Genomic DNA, 15546 nt, shown 5'->3' on the forward strand with positions numbered 1-15546 from the left:
CTTACTCTTGTTCCTATTGTAAATCATCTCCCCTCCCCCCCCCCCAGTTTTTTCTTAACTAGTTATTTTGTTAGATTAGAAACATTCTGCTTTGGGGCACCTGGGTGGCTCAGTCGGTTAAGTGTCTGCCTTTGGCTCAGGTCATGATCCCGGGGTCCTGGGCTCCCTGCTCAGCGGGGGGTCGTCTTCTCTCTCTCCCTCTGCCCCTGCTCGCTCTCTCTTGCTCGCTATCTCTGTCTCTCTCTCTCTCCAATGAATAAATAAAATCTTTAAAAAAAAAAAGGAAAGAAACATTTTGCTTTGGGCTGTCTTTTTCTTACTTATAGTTGCTTTTGGTTGATTTTCTTGGGTTTTCACTTGGAGCAGACAGGTTACCAACAGCAAAATAGAGGAAAACGCTCTGAAGGAAATGGTTAGCGTATTATAGAAACACAAAACTTCATTTTGTGTGGCAGGTCAGATGAGGCCTTTTTGAGGAAGCATCGTTTAAACACATCTAAAGACTGCAGCAGAGTTGGGGGGAAGAGCTTCCACACAGGGGGCCAGTGCGTGCGATGGTCTGGAGGTGCAGTGTGCCCAAATGGCGAGCAGCGTGTGCAAAGATGAGTGGCAGGAGAAGTGAGCAGGGCACTGAGGCCAGTCAAAGCGTTCAGATCAAATCATGAGTTTAGGAGAGTAAGCAGCTCAAGAGGTTTTTGAGCAGAGGAGAGACACAGTCCAATTTACATTTTTAAAAGATTCCCCAGCTGCTTTGTGGAAAATGGATTCAAGACGGACAAGAGTGGGGAGGAGTCTGGTTAGGAAGCTGTTGTAGTAAGTTAACTTTATACCTGCTGATCCTGGACTAAGCTGAGCCTGACATCATGAATGTCATTCATCTCCACTTCTCAGTGTTTCAGTGTCTACAGAATAAAATGACATGTTTATTGGGTTGAAAAAATAAGTTTTATATTGGAAAACATGGGATTTTGAATTTCAGATTGGCTACTAGTAGGCTACATTTTATTATTGCATGTCTTACAACTTCATAAAAAGCAAATCTGGACGTATTTATCAGGTTTCCTATGTTATTCGAGATGAAGTGGAGAAGTACAACCGAAATGGAGTCAATGCCCTGCAGCTGGATCCAGCACTGAACAGACTTTTCACGGCAGGTCGAGATTCAATCATAAGAATATGGAGTGTCAATCAGCACAAGGTAAGGCAGGGATTGAGTTTTATACTCAGTAAATGTTAGTCTGTCTAATATGGCACTTTTCACAGTTTCAGATTTAATCTCTGAGCAATGTGTTATTTGGTGCACTGCAACCAGAATTCTGTAAGCCTCTGAGAAAAACACCCCTAGGGGAGTATTCAAAACTGCTTTAGCTAAGGTAGGGACTCCATAAACTTAGGTGTGTGATAAGAGATCTCTGCTACAAAGAAACAAAGAGATTGGTCTGGTGGGAGGATTACTTTCAACAATTTATATTTTCCTGTTCTTGGCAACCCTTTTCAGTGCTTTAAAAAAAAAAAAAAGTTGAATACGCTTTTTTACATTTATAATTAATCTGGAGGAAACATTTGATTTCTTTCTTTAAAAGTGATTAGGGTACCCAAAAAATCCATAAGGCCTTATTAGATACTATAAGGTTGATATAAAAATAGAAAGACAACATGGTCGACTTCTTCAGGAGATTTAAAGTCTGTTTTCTTAAACAGGGAAAGGACTTAAATCTATGTAAAAATAAATCCCCAGTCAAATGGAAAGGAACTCTTTTTGTATTTTGTTTGAATGCCTGTATTGTGAATGACATAGGAAGGAAGATTCAGGGAAGGAGAAAGAGCATTTATTGAGCTCCTAGCCATGTACCAGATACACTCTTAGTCCTTTCCTATCCAGTGTGGTTTTAATTCTCACAACAACCCTTCAAGGCAGCTGATAATGATTCATTTCCATAGATGGGAAGACGGGCTCAGAGAAACCCATGGTTAAATAGCTGGTAAGTGACAGAGAATTAGCTCCCAGTCTAACTTCAGAACCTGGTGCTTGACCTTGTAGTTTTAAAAGTCTCTGTCTGTCTAGCAAGTTGTGCAAGTCTGATGTTCAGTCTAAAAAAGAGCCACTATTCTGCACAGTTGCTGGATAATGTTTCTTCAAATGGACTTTGGTCCAGTGGGCTTTAAATTTTTTAACCAATGGAAATAGTGGTGGGCCCAGTATCAAAAAAAATGGAAACTAAGAATACTATGGCTTTGAAATACTTCTTGGAACTCACATTTGAATTGGAATGTCACCTTCTAGGAATTAACAGTATTTCAAATAAATTAAGGAAAACACAAGAACTTAAGCCTGAAAGAATCTAGAAAGCTACCTATCCTTCCCTTAGACATCTTTTTTCCGGTCTTCATTTCATGACAAGACTAAGTAGCATCATTTCTCAAATAAACTTGTAGAGAGAGCTGTTCTCTTCAGCCTTGAAGAGTCTTGAACTTGCCTGTGTTGGGTGTAGGATATAACTAAATGCTCTTTAAAAGGCCTCTCCTGGTAATTAAGCCAAGAGAGAAGAATGGAAGAATCTCAAGTTACTGAATCAATACAGTGTCAGGACTAGTACTCCTTTAACTTTGGACTTCCAGTTCTTCTCTGAAGGACTGTAGATATCATGAGGAAAACATTTAGTTCAGAAGGTAAAAACCTTAGTAGGGGGTTAAGAGCAAAAATGTTCATCTCCTTCTGCAGTCAGGCTGGGCTCCTCACTACTCTCGTTCAGCCACATCTTCATTTCTGGGTCTGCTGTCTGCTGTGAGCCTTTACCACCCCCGATCCAAATCCCTCAAGCCTGTAGATCTGCTCACATCCTGTCCTTCCTAGGAAACCCCCGCCTGCAGCACTCTGTGTCATATGCAGTGCCTCGCCCAGATCTTGTTGTCTTTGCTAACTTAAGACAAAAATTAAGCATTTGTCCTAGAAACCTAGGCTTTCATCAGTAATAAAACTCCTAAAACAAAACTTCTGTTTACATCTGTTATATGGAAGCACCAACTGTTTGATGAAATTCTACTCTGGGGGTGCCTGGGTGGCTCAGTCGGTTAAGCATCAGACTCTTGATTTGGGCTCAGGTCATTATCTCAGGGTTGTGAGATCAAGCCCCACATTGGGCTCCGCTATGTGCGTGGAGTCTGCTTAAGACTCTCTCTCTGCCCCTTCCCACTCGCTCAGTGTGCATTCATACACATGGGCGCGTGCGCATTCTCTCGCTCTTAAATAAATTCATTCATTCTACTCTGAATTCAGTTGTCAGTTTTAAGACCTGAGAGCAGTGTGTCACATTAATTGAAGAATGAAGACATATCTATAATTTGTAATATATTTCATTCTCTAATGTAATTAACTAATGACCTTACAATTTTTCTTTTAATTTTAGCAAGATCCATATATAGCATCTATGGAACACCATACCGATTGGGTAAACGACATTGTACTTTGTTGTAATGGGAAAACTTGTAAGTACTTCTTTGGATTATTGGGCTTCTGGAAGTTTTTTATTCAATTTGGTATGCTTTTCATTTTTTATGTACTTTTTTTTAATTGAAGTTTCGCATACAAACAAAAGCACACACACCTTGAGAACACAGCTTAGTAAGTTTTACAAGGTGAACACCCATGTCTACATACAGATTACAAGAAGCCCCCTTGGACTGTCCTTTCAGTAACTCCCTTATGCCCCAAGATAACTGCTTTCCTGTCTTCTAAACACTGTAGATTAGTTTTGCCTGCATTCGAACTATATATAAATAGACTCATAACAATATGTATTCTTTTAGCTTTATTAATGTCTTTTTTCGTTCTTATTATGGTATGATCCATTTCTTGGTTTTGCAGTCTGTGTTAGAGAAATTTTTCTCCATCAGATTAGTTGCTCCTTCAACTGGAACATTAAAAAAAGTTTGCTCTGCCTATTTAAAAAAATATTTGAGGGGCGCCTGGGTGGCTCAGTCGGTTAAGTGTCTGCCTTTGGCTCAGGTCATGATCCCAGGGTCCTGGGATCAAGCCCCGAGTCAGGCTCCCGGCCCAGCAGGGAGTCTGCTTCTCCCTCTGCACCTCCCCCTGCTCGTGCTCTCTCTCTCTCTCAAATAAATAAAAATAAAATCTAAATAAATAAATACATACTTGAGACAAAAAACAATAGGTTCTAGGAAAAGCTTTTAGATTGTGTGTAAGTGTGTGTGTGTGTGTGAACATTAACAGATACTTGACTTAATGTTAAGAATACTATAAATATTCAAGAATATATGTGTGTCTATGAACATTAGTTTGAAAGTATGTTGCATTATTATAAGTCTTTAAAATGGTGAAGTCTTACTACTCGAGTTTGTTTATTCTTTGCATCTTCTAGTAATATCTGCTTCTTCTGACACGACAGTGAAAGTGTGGAATGCACATAAGGGATTTTGCATGTCAACACTAAGGACACATAAGGTAAAACAACAAACGTAATTTTTGGTGTCTCTAGTATAATATTGAGATCTCGCTACTTTATGTGGCTCATTTTCTTACTGATCTAGTAGATCATTGTATGTGTGTTCTGTTACAGGATTATGTAAAGGCCTTAGCATATGCCAAGGATAAAGAACTGGTAGCTTCGGCTGGGTTGGACAGACAAATATTCCTTTGGGATGTGAATACTTTAACAGCATTGACTGCCTCAAATAACACTGTCACAAGTAAGGTGTTTGAAAAAAACTTCTTTAAAAGTAATTCAAGTTGATATAAATAAAGAATGGTTTATGAAACATCTTTGATAGGTTTGCATCGAGGCAGTGCTTCATATTTTGAGAGTGCTTCTACCTACACTGTTCTAGCCCCCAAGAGTATGATTGAACAACAAGGAGCTAGTTCGTCACTGCAGTCTAAAAATGGTAACTTCTTCAGGTGTAACCTGGTTATTTTTGTCCGTGTGCATGTCTTAGCTCCCTAGCTAAAGTGTAAGTTCCTTCAGGGCAGAGGAGTCTGTCTTACCACCACTTTGTACCTCCCACAGCATTGCCTGGCCCAGAGCCACAGTTTCAGCAGATACTGTCGATAGAAGTGGTGATTACTTGACAAAGCAGGCAGTTTCTGACTCTTAAAAGTGTTACTATGTCTTATGAGCCCTTGAGTTGATGGCCAAGATGGAGAATACCCAAAGGAAAGACAGAAAAGTCCTCCAATACCAATTTTGTGGCACCCTTTCAGAGCCGCCCTAAACAATCCAGCCAGTTTCGAAAGAGTTCAGAGAGGTTGGGTGCCCCTGGAGACAATTCAGAGACATTCACAGTAGGTTAATAGCGCAGGTGCCTCACCAACTAAGATATCTCAGATTACCAGGTTAGACCCAAACAAATCTAGATTTGAGACTCGGCCTCACAGTTGGCTCACCCTAGTAGAGTCCTCTAGGCTAGAAAGTCTGTGTTCAGGATCTGAACTATCTAGATCCCTACATATAGGTCCAATTTGTCATAACTGTGGAATACTCACATTGACATAGCCAAAACAGTCGTAATATAATCTAGGATGTGCCAGGAAGGGCACATTAGGAGACTGATGTTTATAATTTCTTGAATATTCTGCCCTTTCCCCAGGAAATATGCAATGCTCTAAACACTACCCTCCTCTGTTCTCTTTGATTCTTCACCAGTGCATTATTGTAGTGATTCAGCAACTGGTCCCTGCTGAGGGCTGTCATGACACACATTGGGTCTCTCTAAATGTAGGGTCTGCCTCAAAGAGACACTAACAGGAGGGAACAAAGCAAAAGAAGTCAGGATTGTCCCAAGGTCAGAGACCAGGCTTATGGTTACAGATTCTGCAACAGATACATCTTGCTTAGAATTGTTTAAAGAGATTACCACACAGGTTGATTTATGATTATAGAAACACTAATTGCTAACATTTATTGAGTACTTACTACAATTGTTTTCTAAATATACGAATATATTAACTGCTTCACTCATAACTTCTTAGTATGTTTGTTTATATTTTTTATTGAAAATTAGGATCATACTGTATAGACAATTTTGTATGCAACTTTTTTCACCTCAGTGAAACTGAGTTCTGAATCAAAGAGCATGAACGTGATTCTTGCTACACATTGCCTAATGTCCTTCCAAGAGCTGTGCCAACAAATTGTACTTATCCCACAAGTAATGTATAAGAGTACCGTTGAACTGTCTTTTGAGAATTATTACCTCATTGAAAATCTGAATTGGTGGGTGAAAATAATATTTTTTGCTTTGATTTGTGTTTCCTTGAAAATAGTGAGTTTGGACATATTTTTCATATTTATTGGCACAAGTATATCTTTGAAAATACATTACTTATGTGGATAGTTTTTAAATGGCAGTGCAATTCAATTTAGCAAATATTTATTGAGCACTTGTGTATGCTCAAATCTAGAAAAGATGTAAATTTTGATAACGGTCTTGTTTAGAATGACCTCCATCATCACTAGACTTCTTTTCTTTAGAGCACTCACAAAGATAAGATTTTCTAAACCGAATAACTGAACTTACAATTTTTGCTGACTAGCTGCTGAACAGCTGATGATTTTGTTAACGTTTAGCTTCCTTTATCTCTAATAGCTTCTTCTTTAAGTGGGAACAAAGATTCCATTTATAGCCTGGCAATGAATCAACTGGGAACAATCATTGTATCAGGGTCCACTGAGAAGGTAAGGGGGAGCTTAACGGGTATATCTTAACACTGGAAAACAAAGACACCAAAATAATTTGATCTGTGTAATTACTAAATATACAGACCATGGTTTTGCTTGGTGGGTGCTAAGGGAAAGGTTTTATTTGAACAAACGAGAATATAACTATATAATTACTGTCGCGTGTAGTGATGGGGGTGGGGTGGATGGGTGGAGGAGGCCTATTTGTGTTTTGACATTAGAAGGGCTTCCTCCTACTTGAAAAGATTGGGGGCCTCAGACAGTGTCCACTGGCAGAACAATATTTCCTTCTCAGAATGTAATGGTTGTCATTTAACTTCTAAATCATTTATTATTGAAATTTGTTCATATATATATATATATATATATACACACACTCAGTTTGTGTAATATTTTGTTAAAATACACAGGTTTTAAGGGTATGGGATCCAAGAACATGTGCAAAACTAATGAAGCTGAAAGGACACACAGACAATGTCAAAGCACTGCTGTTGAACAGAGATGGTACACAGGTATGCACTTGCGTGTGCACGTTTACTAATAACCTTGTCCAAAATTTCATGCACCAGAAACTTCCCCGCTTTGTTGCCTAGGTTGATTTCAACCCAAAGCCACACATATTATAAACTGTGGTCTGCTTTTAAATCCTTAAAATACTCAATTGTATGTAATTTTGAAATTACTCTGTTTGCATCACTTCTAAATAAAGGCCAAACAAAAAGTTCCCTCAGAATAATTCGAATGCCAACAAGTATATGCAGTTATGATGTGTATAGGATAACAATAATTTAAAATGTCACTTTGTGTAAAGCAGAAGGAAGTTTTGTCATTGAATGCTTTGTGCTAGTAAATTAAGGGGAAATTTCCTGACAGTGGGTTTGACTTTGGGCAAATCCTGTCATTTGACTGTATAGATACAGTTTATAAGTTTAGTTATCTGACATAATACTTAAGAGTCAGCATTTCAAAGAAAAACATTTTGGTAATGTTTGAACATGTACTGGTTGGGTACATAATTCGATTTGTTCTGTAGCAGTGGGAAATGATGTTCCGTCAATATAGATAATAAAAACAAAAACTGAGCACCATTTTCAGTTAAGACCCACCTCTACCTTGTACCCCTACCTCCCGCAGCCATGTTTTCTCATGGGCCAAGGAGAAGCCCCGAGCTAACTGGAATTGATTGCGAGCGGGTTAGGAAAGGGAGAGTAGGGAGGTGGTGCGATGAGAGGCGCCATCACTCCTGTGGAAATTACGTTATAGAAACTGCCTCACACGTGAATTAGAGAAACCTTTGTCTCCAGGGGTGAGAGGAAGGTTTGGAAAACTAGCCAAAACCAGGAACTCATCTTCAGAACCAGGCAAAGAGAGGCTTGAAGATGCCCATGGAGGTCTTTGGAGATGTGGAACGATCTCAGTGTTAATGTACTCTGTGGCCTTGAGAGAACTTCACGTTACTAGTTCTTAGTTGACTCATCTGCAAAGCAGGGACCATAATATTTAGTTTGTATAGTTGGTAAGAAGATTAGAAGTAGTAAGTATATTCTTGTCTGTAGGCCATGGCATTCTCTAGTGCCCTTGAGTTCCTTTACAGCTCCATTTTCCTGGGAGTCTAAGAAGCCCAGTTTGGTCAGCTCCTCACTGTTTTGCAGGGTAGCTGCTGGGCTACACTTGAGATGGCTGCACCGGCCTTGTTCTGTGGGCTTTGTTCAGGATTTGACTGCATCCTCTGGTCTTCATGGGACTGCCCTGAAATAGGGGGCTGTGGACAAGATGGTTTTCAGAAGGAGGCTGTGGGCTTGGCAGACTTTCTAAAGCTCCTCCTGCTACTATACTCCTTGCCTTGTTTCCTCTATATATAGTCATGAATGCGCTTTTACCTAAGACAATTTAAGTAGCACGTATGGTTACAGATGTACTTCATGTAAAGTCAGCTGCACTTACTCTAAGCAGACCGCTTGAAAGGCTGCCCTTGGGCGGTAGAGCGCATAATTAGGCAGATACCATCTTCCTCGAGTTCCTCCTCCATCCATTTTCTTTCTTGGCAGCTAGAGGCGAAATGTAAACTTAACCCCCAACTACACTTATATTAGGGAATTGATCAACAAAACAGCAACAGTAACTACTTGTTTGGGCCAAAGGAGGAAAAAAGAAACCTTTAGGTACTGATTCTCAAACTCTTGTAATATACGAGAGAAATAGTTAACAGTTACTGGACCAGAGCATGTACTGCATCCCGCAGAGTTGCCCTGCAAGCTTCTAATGTAGGATCTCTGGTGGCATCGTGAGTCAGAGACTTGTGATAAGATATGTGTAATAGGCCAGCGAATCCCATGGACAGCCCCTTCCTTTGTTGTGTTGTTGTTACTTAGCAAATCATACTGTTTGAGGTCAGTCGCCACAGCAGTTGTTTTGATTGGTGCCAACATTACTGGGCTGAGCCACCTGACATTTCATCCCTTGTACTTGCTCAGGCAATTGCTTGAGGAACTGGGACAATTTGCCATCTTGGTGTGAGTCAGTGCATCCTCGTGTGTCCCTCACAGGGTTTTCCTATAATTGAAGTCCTGCCGAACCTAGCTAAAAGTCAAGGGGTCTTTAAGCATCAGGCCACTCCTTGCCCTGACTTACCTTGCCCACTTGGCTGCTGTCTATTGCAGTTACAATTGCATATGAGTGACCATCCCAGAAACACTTATGTTGGTCAACAGCGGCCTGGCCTCAATACACTGGCCCCCCTCGTTTCTATTTGGCAAAAGCGCAGCCACCTGATCAGGGCTGTAGAGTCTGTGCCTCTAAGTCTAATGTAGTAGAACCATTCAGGTCCTTCTGTCCTAGTCCCAAGAATTACCTCCTAGTGAGAGGGTCTTCACGTTTATCCAGTGGAAGGGTGGAGGTAGTGGGAAATGTCTGATGATTACTCTAGCTCCTGCAAGGTAGCAGGCACTAGAATTCCTATTAAATAGGCACATCCTTCAACCATACTACCAAACGCTGCAAAGAAGTTCGCCAGCATTGTACTTTAAAAGTAATTGTTGTCTACTTGGGGGCCTGCCTTTTAGCGGCCTTAGAATACATTTACCATCAGAGATTATTTTATGTTCAATATCAGAGTTGATACAGCTCTGTTCTCTCACCTTTCAGCTGTACGCTTTGGGTTTGGGACTTATCTCTTCCCTTGCTGCAAGTTGCCTAGGCTGTGAGAACTTCAGCCTATCACCTTAGCTTTCCTTATCCTGAAGTTGTCAGATCTTACTCCCTGTAGATACATGGCCTAGGATCTGAGGGATCAAAGCTACACTAACAGCTTTGCCACCTCAGAGTAGCAGCTCTTCCTGGACAGGGGAGCCCTTCCTTGCTCTCTCTCCATCAGATTGTATGGGTCCTCCCACAGGCATGTTGGAGGTCTGCTTGTAACTTCCTCTGGACAGTTTCGTTGTTGGTTAGGCTCTTGGTTGCCTTGTAAACCAGTTAGAATAGGGGATTAAAACACTGATGCTCCTGGCAACTTATGGGGGAGTGTCCTAGTGGGTGTGCATTTAACTAAACACATCCAGAGTTCGAAAGGCCCCTTCCAGTCACAGGCACGCCAATAAATCTTAATATTCCTTAAGGTCTCATCTATTCAGACACTTTCTAAATCTCTAAGCCCACAACTATCTTCTCTTCTTTGAAGCTCTTTGCCTACTTAATTTCTTACACCAGCACTAGCAGTTGCTTCTTCTTGAGGCCATTTTTTCCCCAAAGAAGTAAGTTTTTATTCTCTTCTGCAGGTCACCACAGTAACTGGTAGTGAACCCCGGGCATGCTGAATGTGAATGTAGTGTGCCCAATTCAGCCTCTTTCTGTCGGAGTCACAGTGTGCTCAGCTCTAGTTTGTGTGCCAGCAACTTCTATGTAGTTGATGCTCCTGAGCCTTTACAAAGCATCAGAATTGCTAATGTTAACTTTGAATGCTGGAAGTCCACATTTTATATTAATAGATGTTGAACTTGAGGCTCAGATGGGAAATATGTAAGGTCACAAAGACTGAGTGGTAAGCCCGGGACTAGATTTTGCTTCTGACTCCTGTTGGTAGAATGCCAGAGACCTGGCAGGCCATTAGGAGCGCATTGCAGTGAGGGAGAGGTGAGACAGAGGTGTGACCTAGGGCTCCAAAAGACCTGCTGGCCTAGTGCAAATCTCGTCAACCTTAGTGTACAGAATGACCTGGAGAGCCTATCAAAACACAGACTGATAGACCCTACCAGAGTTTCTGCCTCATTAGGTTTGGAATTGGACCAGGAATCTGCATTTTTAACAAGTTCCCAAGGGATGCCGATTCTGCATGTGGCCAGGTAAGAGAGGAGAAAGGCAGTTTTGCTCAGAAGTTTCCCCTGCTTGAGCATGTACTGTTGCCTTTGGCCATTTTCAGCCTGTGGTGCATGCTTATCAGAGGCCTTTATCGGAGGCAGAAATACAGGATGTCAGAGGTGGGTGTTTGACAGTGTAGAGGCAGGAGAGGCACCGAGTGCAGAGCACAGCAAAGCAGGAACTTTCCCAGCCAGAACTTTTTCTAACTTTAACTTTCTCTGTTTTCAGTGCCTTTCCGGCAGTTCTGATGGGACAATTCGCCTTTGGTCCCTTGGCCAGCAGAGATGTATAGCAACGTACCGAGTCCATGATGAAGGTGTTTGGGCTCTGCAAGTCAATGACGCCTTCACACATGTGTATTCTGGAGGAAGGGACAGAAAGATTTATTGTACAGACCTGAGAAACCCTGACATTCGGGTACTAATTTGTGAAGAAAAAGCACCAGTTCTCAAGGTGTGTCCTAAATTTAGTTTTGTGGTTAAGATTGTTACATGTGCTAGCCAAATCCGGCAAAATCCGTATTAAAACAGGAATCAGCTATGGGATTGTAAAAACATATTTTAATTTTCATTAGTCACTTGTAGAAGAAATTGTGACTTTTTGGGTACCTCAGTGACACGTAGCTGTCCCACTGGCGAATCCTAGTGCAATTTCCCCACGTTGCTCCTGAGCTCAGTTGGCTTTCCTAACCTCTCCTTAGTGGAGGAATGTGACAAGTTCAGGTATCTGTAAGCAGACAACACCAAAGCACAAATGTGTCCAATGCCTCAAGAGGGAGGTTGTGGAAGAGTTGCTCCAGAAGAAGAGAGAACAAGCCAGTTCATACTCCAAACCATGACTGCCTCAGAGTAGTCCTGATTGCTAATCAGCATCTGCTGTGTGGGTGAAAGGGTACTTGAGAAGCCATCCATACTGACACCTGCTGAAAGTGAAGCCTGGACTGCTAAATGGCCGTATCATCATATGACAAGATGTTCGGCCTCCCTGATGATCTCAGAATTACACATTGAAACCATAGTGAAGAGCTTTCCACATTTAAAATGGAGGCATAAAGACAGCACTACTTCATTTTCACAAAAATCATCCAAAAACAACTAGAAAAGCAAGAAACAGAACTGCACATACCCACGAATCTAAGTGACATCTGAAACCCAGGCCACAGTATAAGAGGAAGGGCTGAAAAAGGGAATAGAAGTCAAAGGAGACAGTTGGGGGGATTTCTGTGGCCTAGGAGCGCACACATCCTGGCCGAGTATGGCTCTTTAAAATAGGTGGCGCCCCCCAGAGGACAAAACCAATAATCCTAGGGGAGCAAGGGGGTTGAGGCTGGAATTAGAGCCTGTGTTCAGGGGGCAGAAGCACTGTGTGTGAGTCCTGCAGCTGCCAGGTTCTCTTGACTGTGGAGGAACAAGCTCAAAGAATTTAGTGACAGCATAACTGTGTGTTAAAAGAAACGTAACTTTGAACTGAAGAGGATTCCTACTTGCTAGGAGTCCAGCCTATCCCGCGACTTCCAACCTTCAGTTTCCTGGCACAGGAAGAATAGTGGTTGACTGACCATAGAGTGATTTCATGTGCGTGCCATCTATATACATGGCTGTAGGGACATATTTCTATATGTATACTATTTTTAAAAATACAGAAGGCACATGGTAAACTGTTTGCCGGTGTACTAGTCTTAGGTGAGGGAGGTGAATTACGTGGGTACTTTTCACTTTTGCTATGTTAGAATGTTTTTTTACTACAAACATTTTCAAAGAGAAAAAGACACCTAATTTCCTTGTTATTAAAAAAGAAAAACAAAACAAAAGAGTAACAAAAACAAAATTATGCTAAGTCACCCTTTTGATTGTACCCATTTGGATCCCTTAACTATTTAATTTAAAATCACGCTGAAACTTTCAGCCGCTGTTTTTGGTGAGAAGTCACTCCTGTTACACTCGTAAAAGGCCGTTCTCCTTTAGCAAAGACACTCCCTCATTATTTTGTGCAACCCTAGCTTTTAACGCATGCCACAGTACAGTCAGCATACAAACATCGAATGAAGGAGTTGATATTTAATAATATGTAGCTAGTCCTGGCAGCTCAGGAGAGTCAGCATTCCACAGAGCAGTGTTTTTGTGCTTTGTTTTCAGATGGAGCTTGATAGATCAGCTGATCCCCCTCCCGCAATCTGGGTTGCCTCGACTAAGTCTACAGTAAATAAATGGGTAAGCGAACCGCCATATCCCTGGCAAAGGTTTGTAAACGTGTGGTTTGTTATCACAGACCTGCCAGATACCAGTAGCAAATGCTCGGGATGAACCTGACACTCAGCATGCTTTTGAACAGTGGCAAAAATCTGAAAGCCTCTGTGAGTGATCCTAAAGATTGTACTAAAATTACGATAATAGTCAAGATGAAGCATCTGACTTCTTTGTCAGGAGCCAAGATAGACATTTGATGTGCTTAGAATAGGCACTGTTGCCTGATAAACCAATAAATGTTAGTACAGCGTCTGAGCTCACAAAACTGCATTTGAAACAGGCAGCCCTGGTCCAAGTTTCCCCAGATATCCAAAAGTTTGCTTTGCGCCATTATTTATTACCCATTTTCTCTAACCAAAAGAAATCAGAAGGGAATTTTTGCTTTTATAAAATGGTGATTGCTTTTTTGTCTTTACACCATCTCAGCTTATAAAAGGCTTCATATGAACGCTTTACTTTTGGATAGCAGGGAATACCTGTACCAACTTGCAGGGACACTTGTTAGGTTTCTGTTTTTCCAAGTGTAAGAGAAAATAGAAAAATTGTGCTTTCAAATTCATTTCTTTTTTCCTCATAGCATGAAGAACAGGGATAGAAATAGAGGATAAGAAAAGTCATTAAAAGTGCTTTAATTCTTAAATGTTAATTAAAGAAGATTTATGTTTTCTTGCTTACCAGATTATATGTGGATAACAAAAGAGAGAGTGTTTCCATTTATTTCTGTTTATACCTCAGTCAAGTGGGCTTTCTCGGTACTTGTAAAAAATGTTAGCTATCTTGTCTAAATTTCATCGTGCCAATGTGAGATCAACATAGCTTTACCTGGAAGAGTGCCTACTTTTCCCTCCAAAAAGACAGTATGAATATTCCCTTCTTAATCCTTGTTTTGTTTCTTGAAATCATGGTAGATTATTGAAGTTTATGATTAAATTTTCTTTGGTTGATGTTATTGTTTTGGTTTTTCTCATTTGTTCTTTGTTTTTCTTGCCACTTTAAACAGATTGGCAAAACTTAGAAAGCATAAAATGATTAAAAAATGAATTTTGTTCCTTTAGACCTTGAAGGGAATTCATAATTTTAGAGCCTCCGGAGATTATGACAATGACTGTACAAACCCTATAACACCCCTTTGTACGCAGCCTGACCAGGTTATTAAAGGTGAGTAAGGAAGGTGGAAGGTATTATACCTTTTACCGAGGTTAATTATCGTTACTAAGAGACTGACAAAAATAAAGGAAGTGACCTTCCTTTAAATGTAATTCTGATGGCAACAGAAGACACAGGGTGTTGGTTTATTTTTAATAGAAGAAAAATATTTTTAAAATGCTATTTAGTGACTTTTGAAAGGGGAGTTTCTTGAGGTCATCTTTTTGCCCAGCATCAGAATAGTCATAGTCTGGGTCGAGCCAAGAACCACTTTGTAAAATATGTAGGGTTGAATGTTGTCTTTTGGCACAAGGCAGAACAAGTCCGATCTGGTCCCTGACTTCTCTGTGCTCCAGCGGGAAGTGGCAGCTCTGACTTGAAGGCTCAGGTGAGGAGTAGAATGCTGAACGGTGCATTCAGCTGCAGTTCTGTGTCCATGCTGGTGTCTTTAGAACCGCATGTCCATGCAGGAGGCAGAAGTTAGAGATGGGACTGATCCAGAGATTTCCTGTCATCATTTGAACTTTTCCCAGTGGGTAAAACGGTTTGCCCTTAACAGTTTTCCACTGGTAGCCCCTCGGAGGAGGGGGTTTTTTCATCTATAATCTGTTTTTAAAATTGGACAGTTTGTCTTAGGTTGGCCTTAAACTGCCTTAGATATATTTATACGTGTATATATTACTATACGTGTATCTTTTGATACACCTTCTCCTTTCTGGTGGATAGTATGATTTCTGTTGTTACATGCCAATGAGTAATTACTGCTATCTGGTGAATTTAAATAGGGAATTGTTTTGCTAATTGTTTGGGTTCTTTTCCTTTAGGGGGTGCGAGTATTATTCAGTGCCACATTCTTAATGATAAGAGACATATATTAACCAAAGATACCAATAATAATGTGGCATATTGGGATGTATTAAAGGTAAGTAACTTTTTGTATTAAATATAAGTTATTGAATCATGTATCCCCTTTATTTTTTATTATAAAATATATATATATGAAATAACCAAGGTAATAAGTATGTACATTAAGATTAGATTGCAATAATACTTTTTTTGGGTGGGGTGGATACTTTTTTTTTTTAAGATTTTATTTATTTATTTGA

General features: G+C 40.5%; 2 protein-coding genes across 3 annotated transcripts in view; one reads left to right on the forward strand and one right to left on the reverse strand.

Annotated features, from left to right (window-relative positions):
- Positions 1-15546, reverse strand: part of CX3CR1 (C-X3-C motif chemokine receptor 1) — a 227335-nt gene that overhangs the window by 25266 nt on the left and 186523 nt on the right. The window lies entirely within an intron of this gene.
- WDR48 (WD repeat domain 48) overlaps positions 1-15546 on the forward strand; it is a 46496-nt gene that overhangs the window by 13631 nt on the left and 17319 nt on the right. Inside the window, exons 2-11 of one of the 2 annotated variants that reach the window (XM_006733424.3) lie at positions 1058-1198; positions 3408-3486; positions 4380-4462; positions 4578-4707; positions 6604-6692; positions 7106-7207; positions 11277-11501; positions 13184-13258; positions 14350-14452; positions 15265-15362. In XM_006733424.3, coding sequence (XP_006733487.1) covers positions 1058-1198; positions 3408-3486; positions 4380-4462; positions 4578-4707; positions 6604-6692; positions 7106-7207; positions 11277-11501; positions 13184-13258; positions 14350-14452; positions 15265-15362 — 1125 coding nt within the window. The remainder of the gene's footprint in view (positions 1-1057; positions 1199-3407; positions 3487-4379; positions 4463-4577; positions 4708-6603; positions 6693-7105; positions 7208-11276; positions 11502-13183; positions 13259-14349; positions 14453-15264; positions 15363-15546) is intronic. The other variant, XM_081824611.1, reaches the window with a different exon arrangement.

Source organism: Leptonychotes weddellii, chromosome 1 (genome assembly GCF_054177405.1).
Source record: "Leptonychotes weddellii isolate Sample4059 chromosome 1, ASM5417740v2, whole genome shotgun sequence".
NCBI classification, from domain to species: Eukaryota; Metazoa; Chordata; class Mammalia; order Carnivora; family Phocidae; genus Leptonychotes; species Leptonychotes weddellii.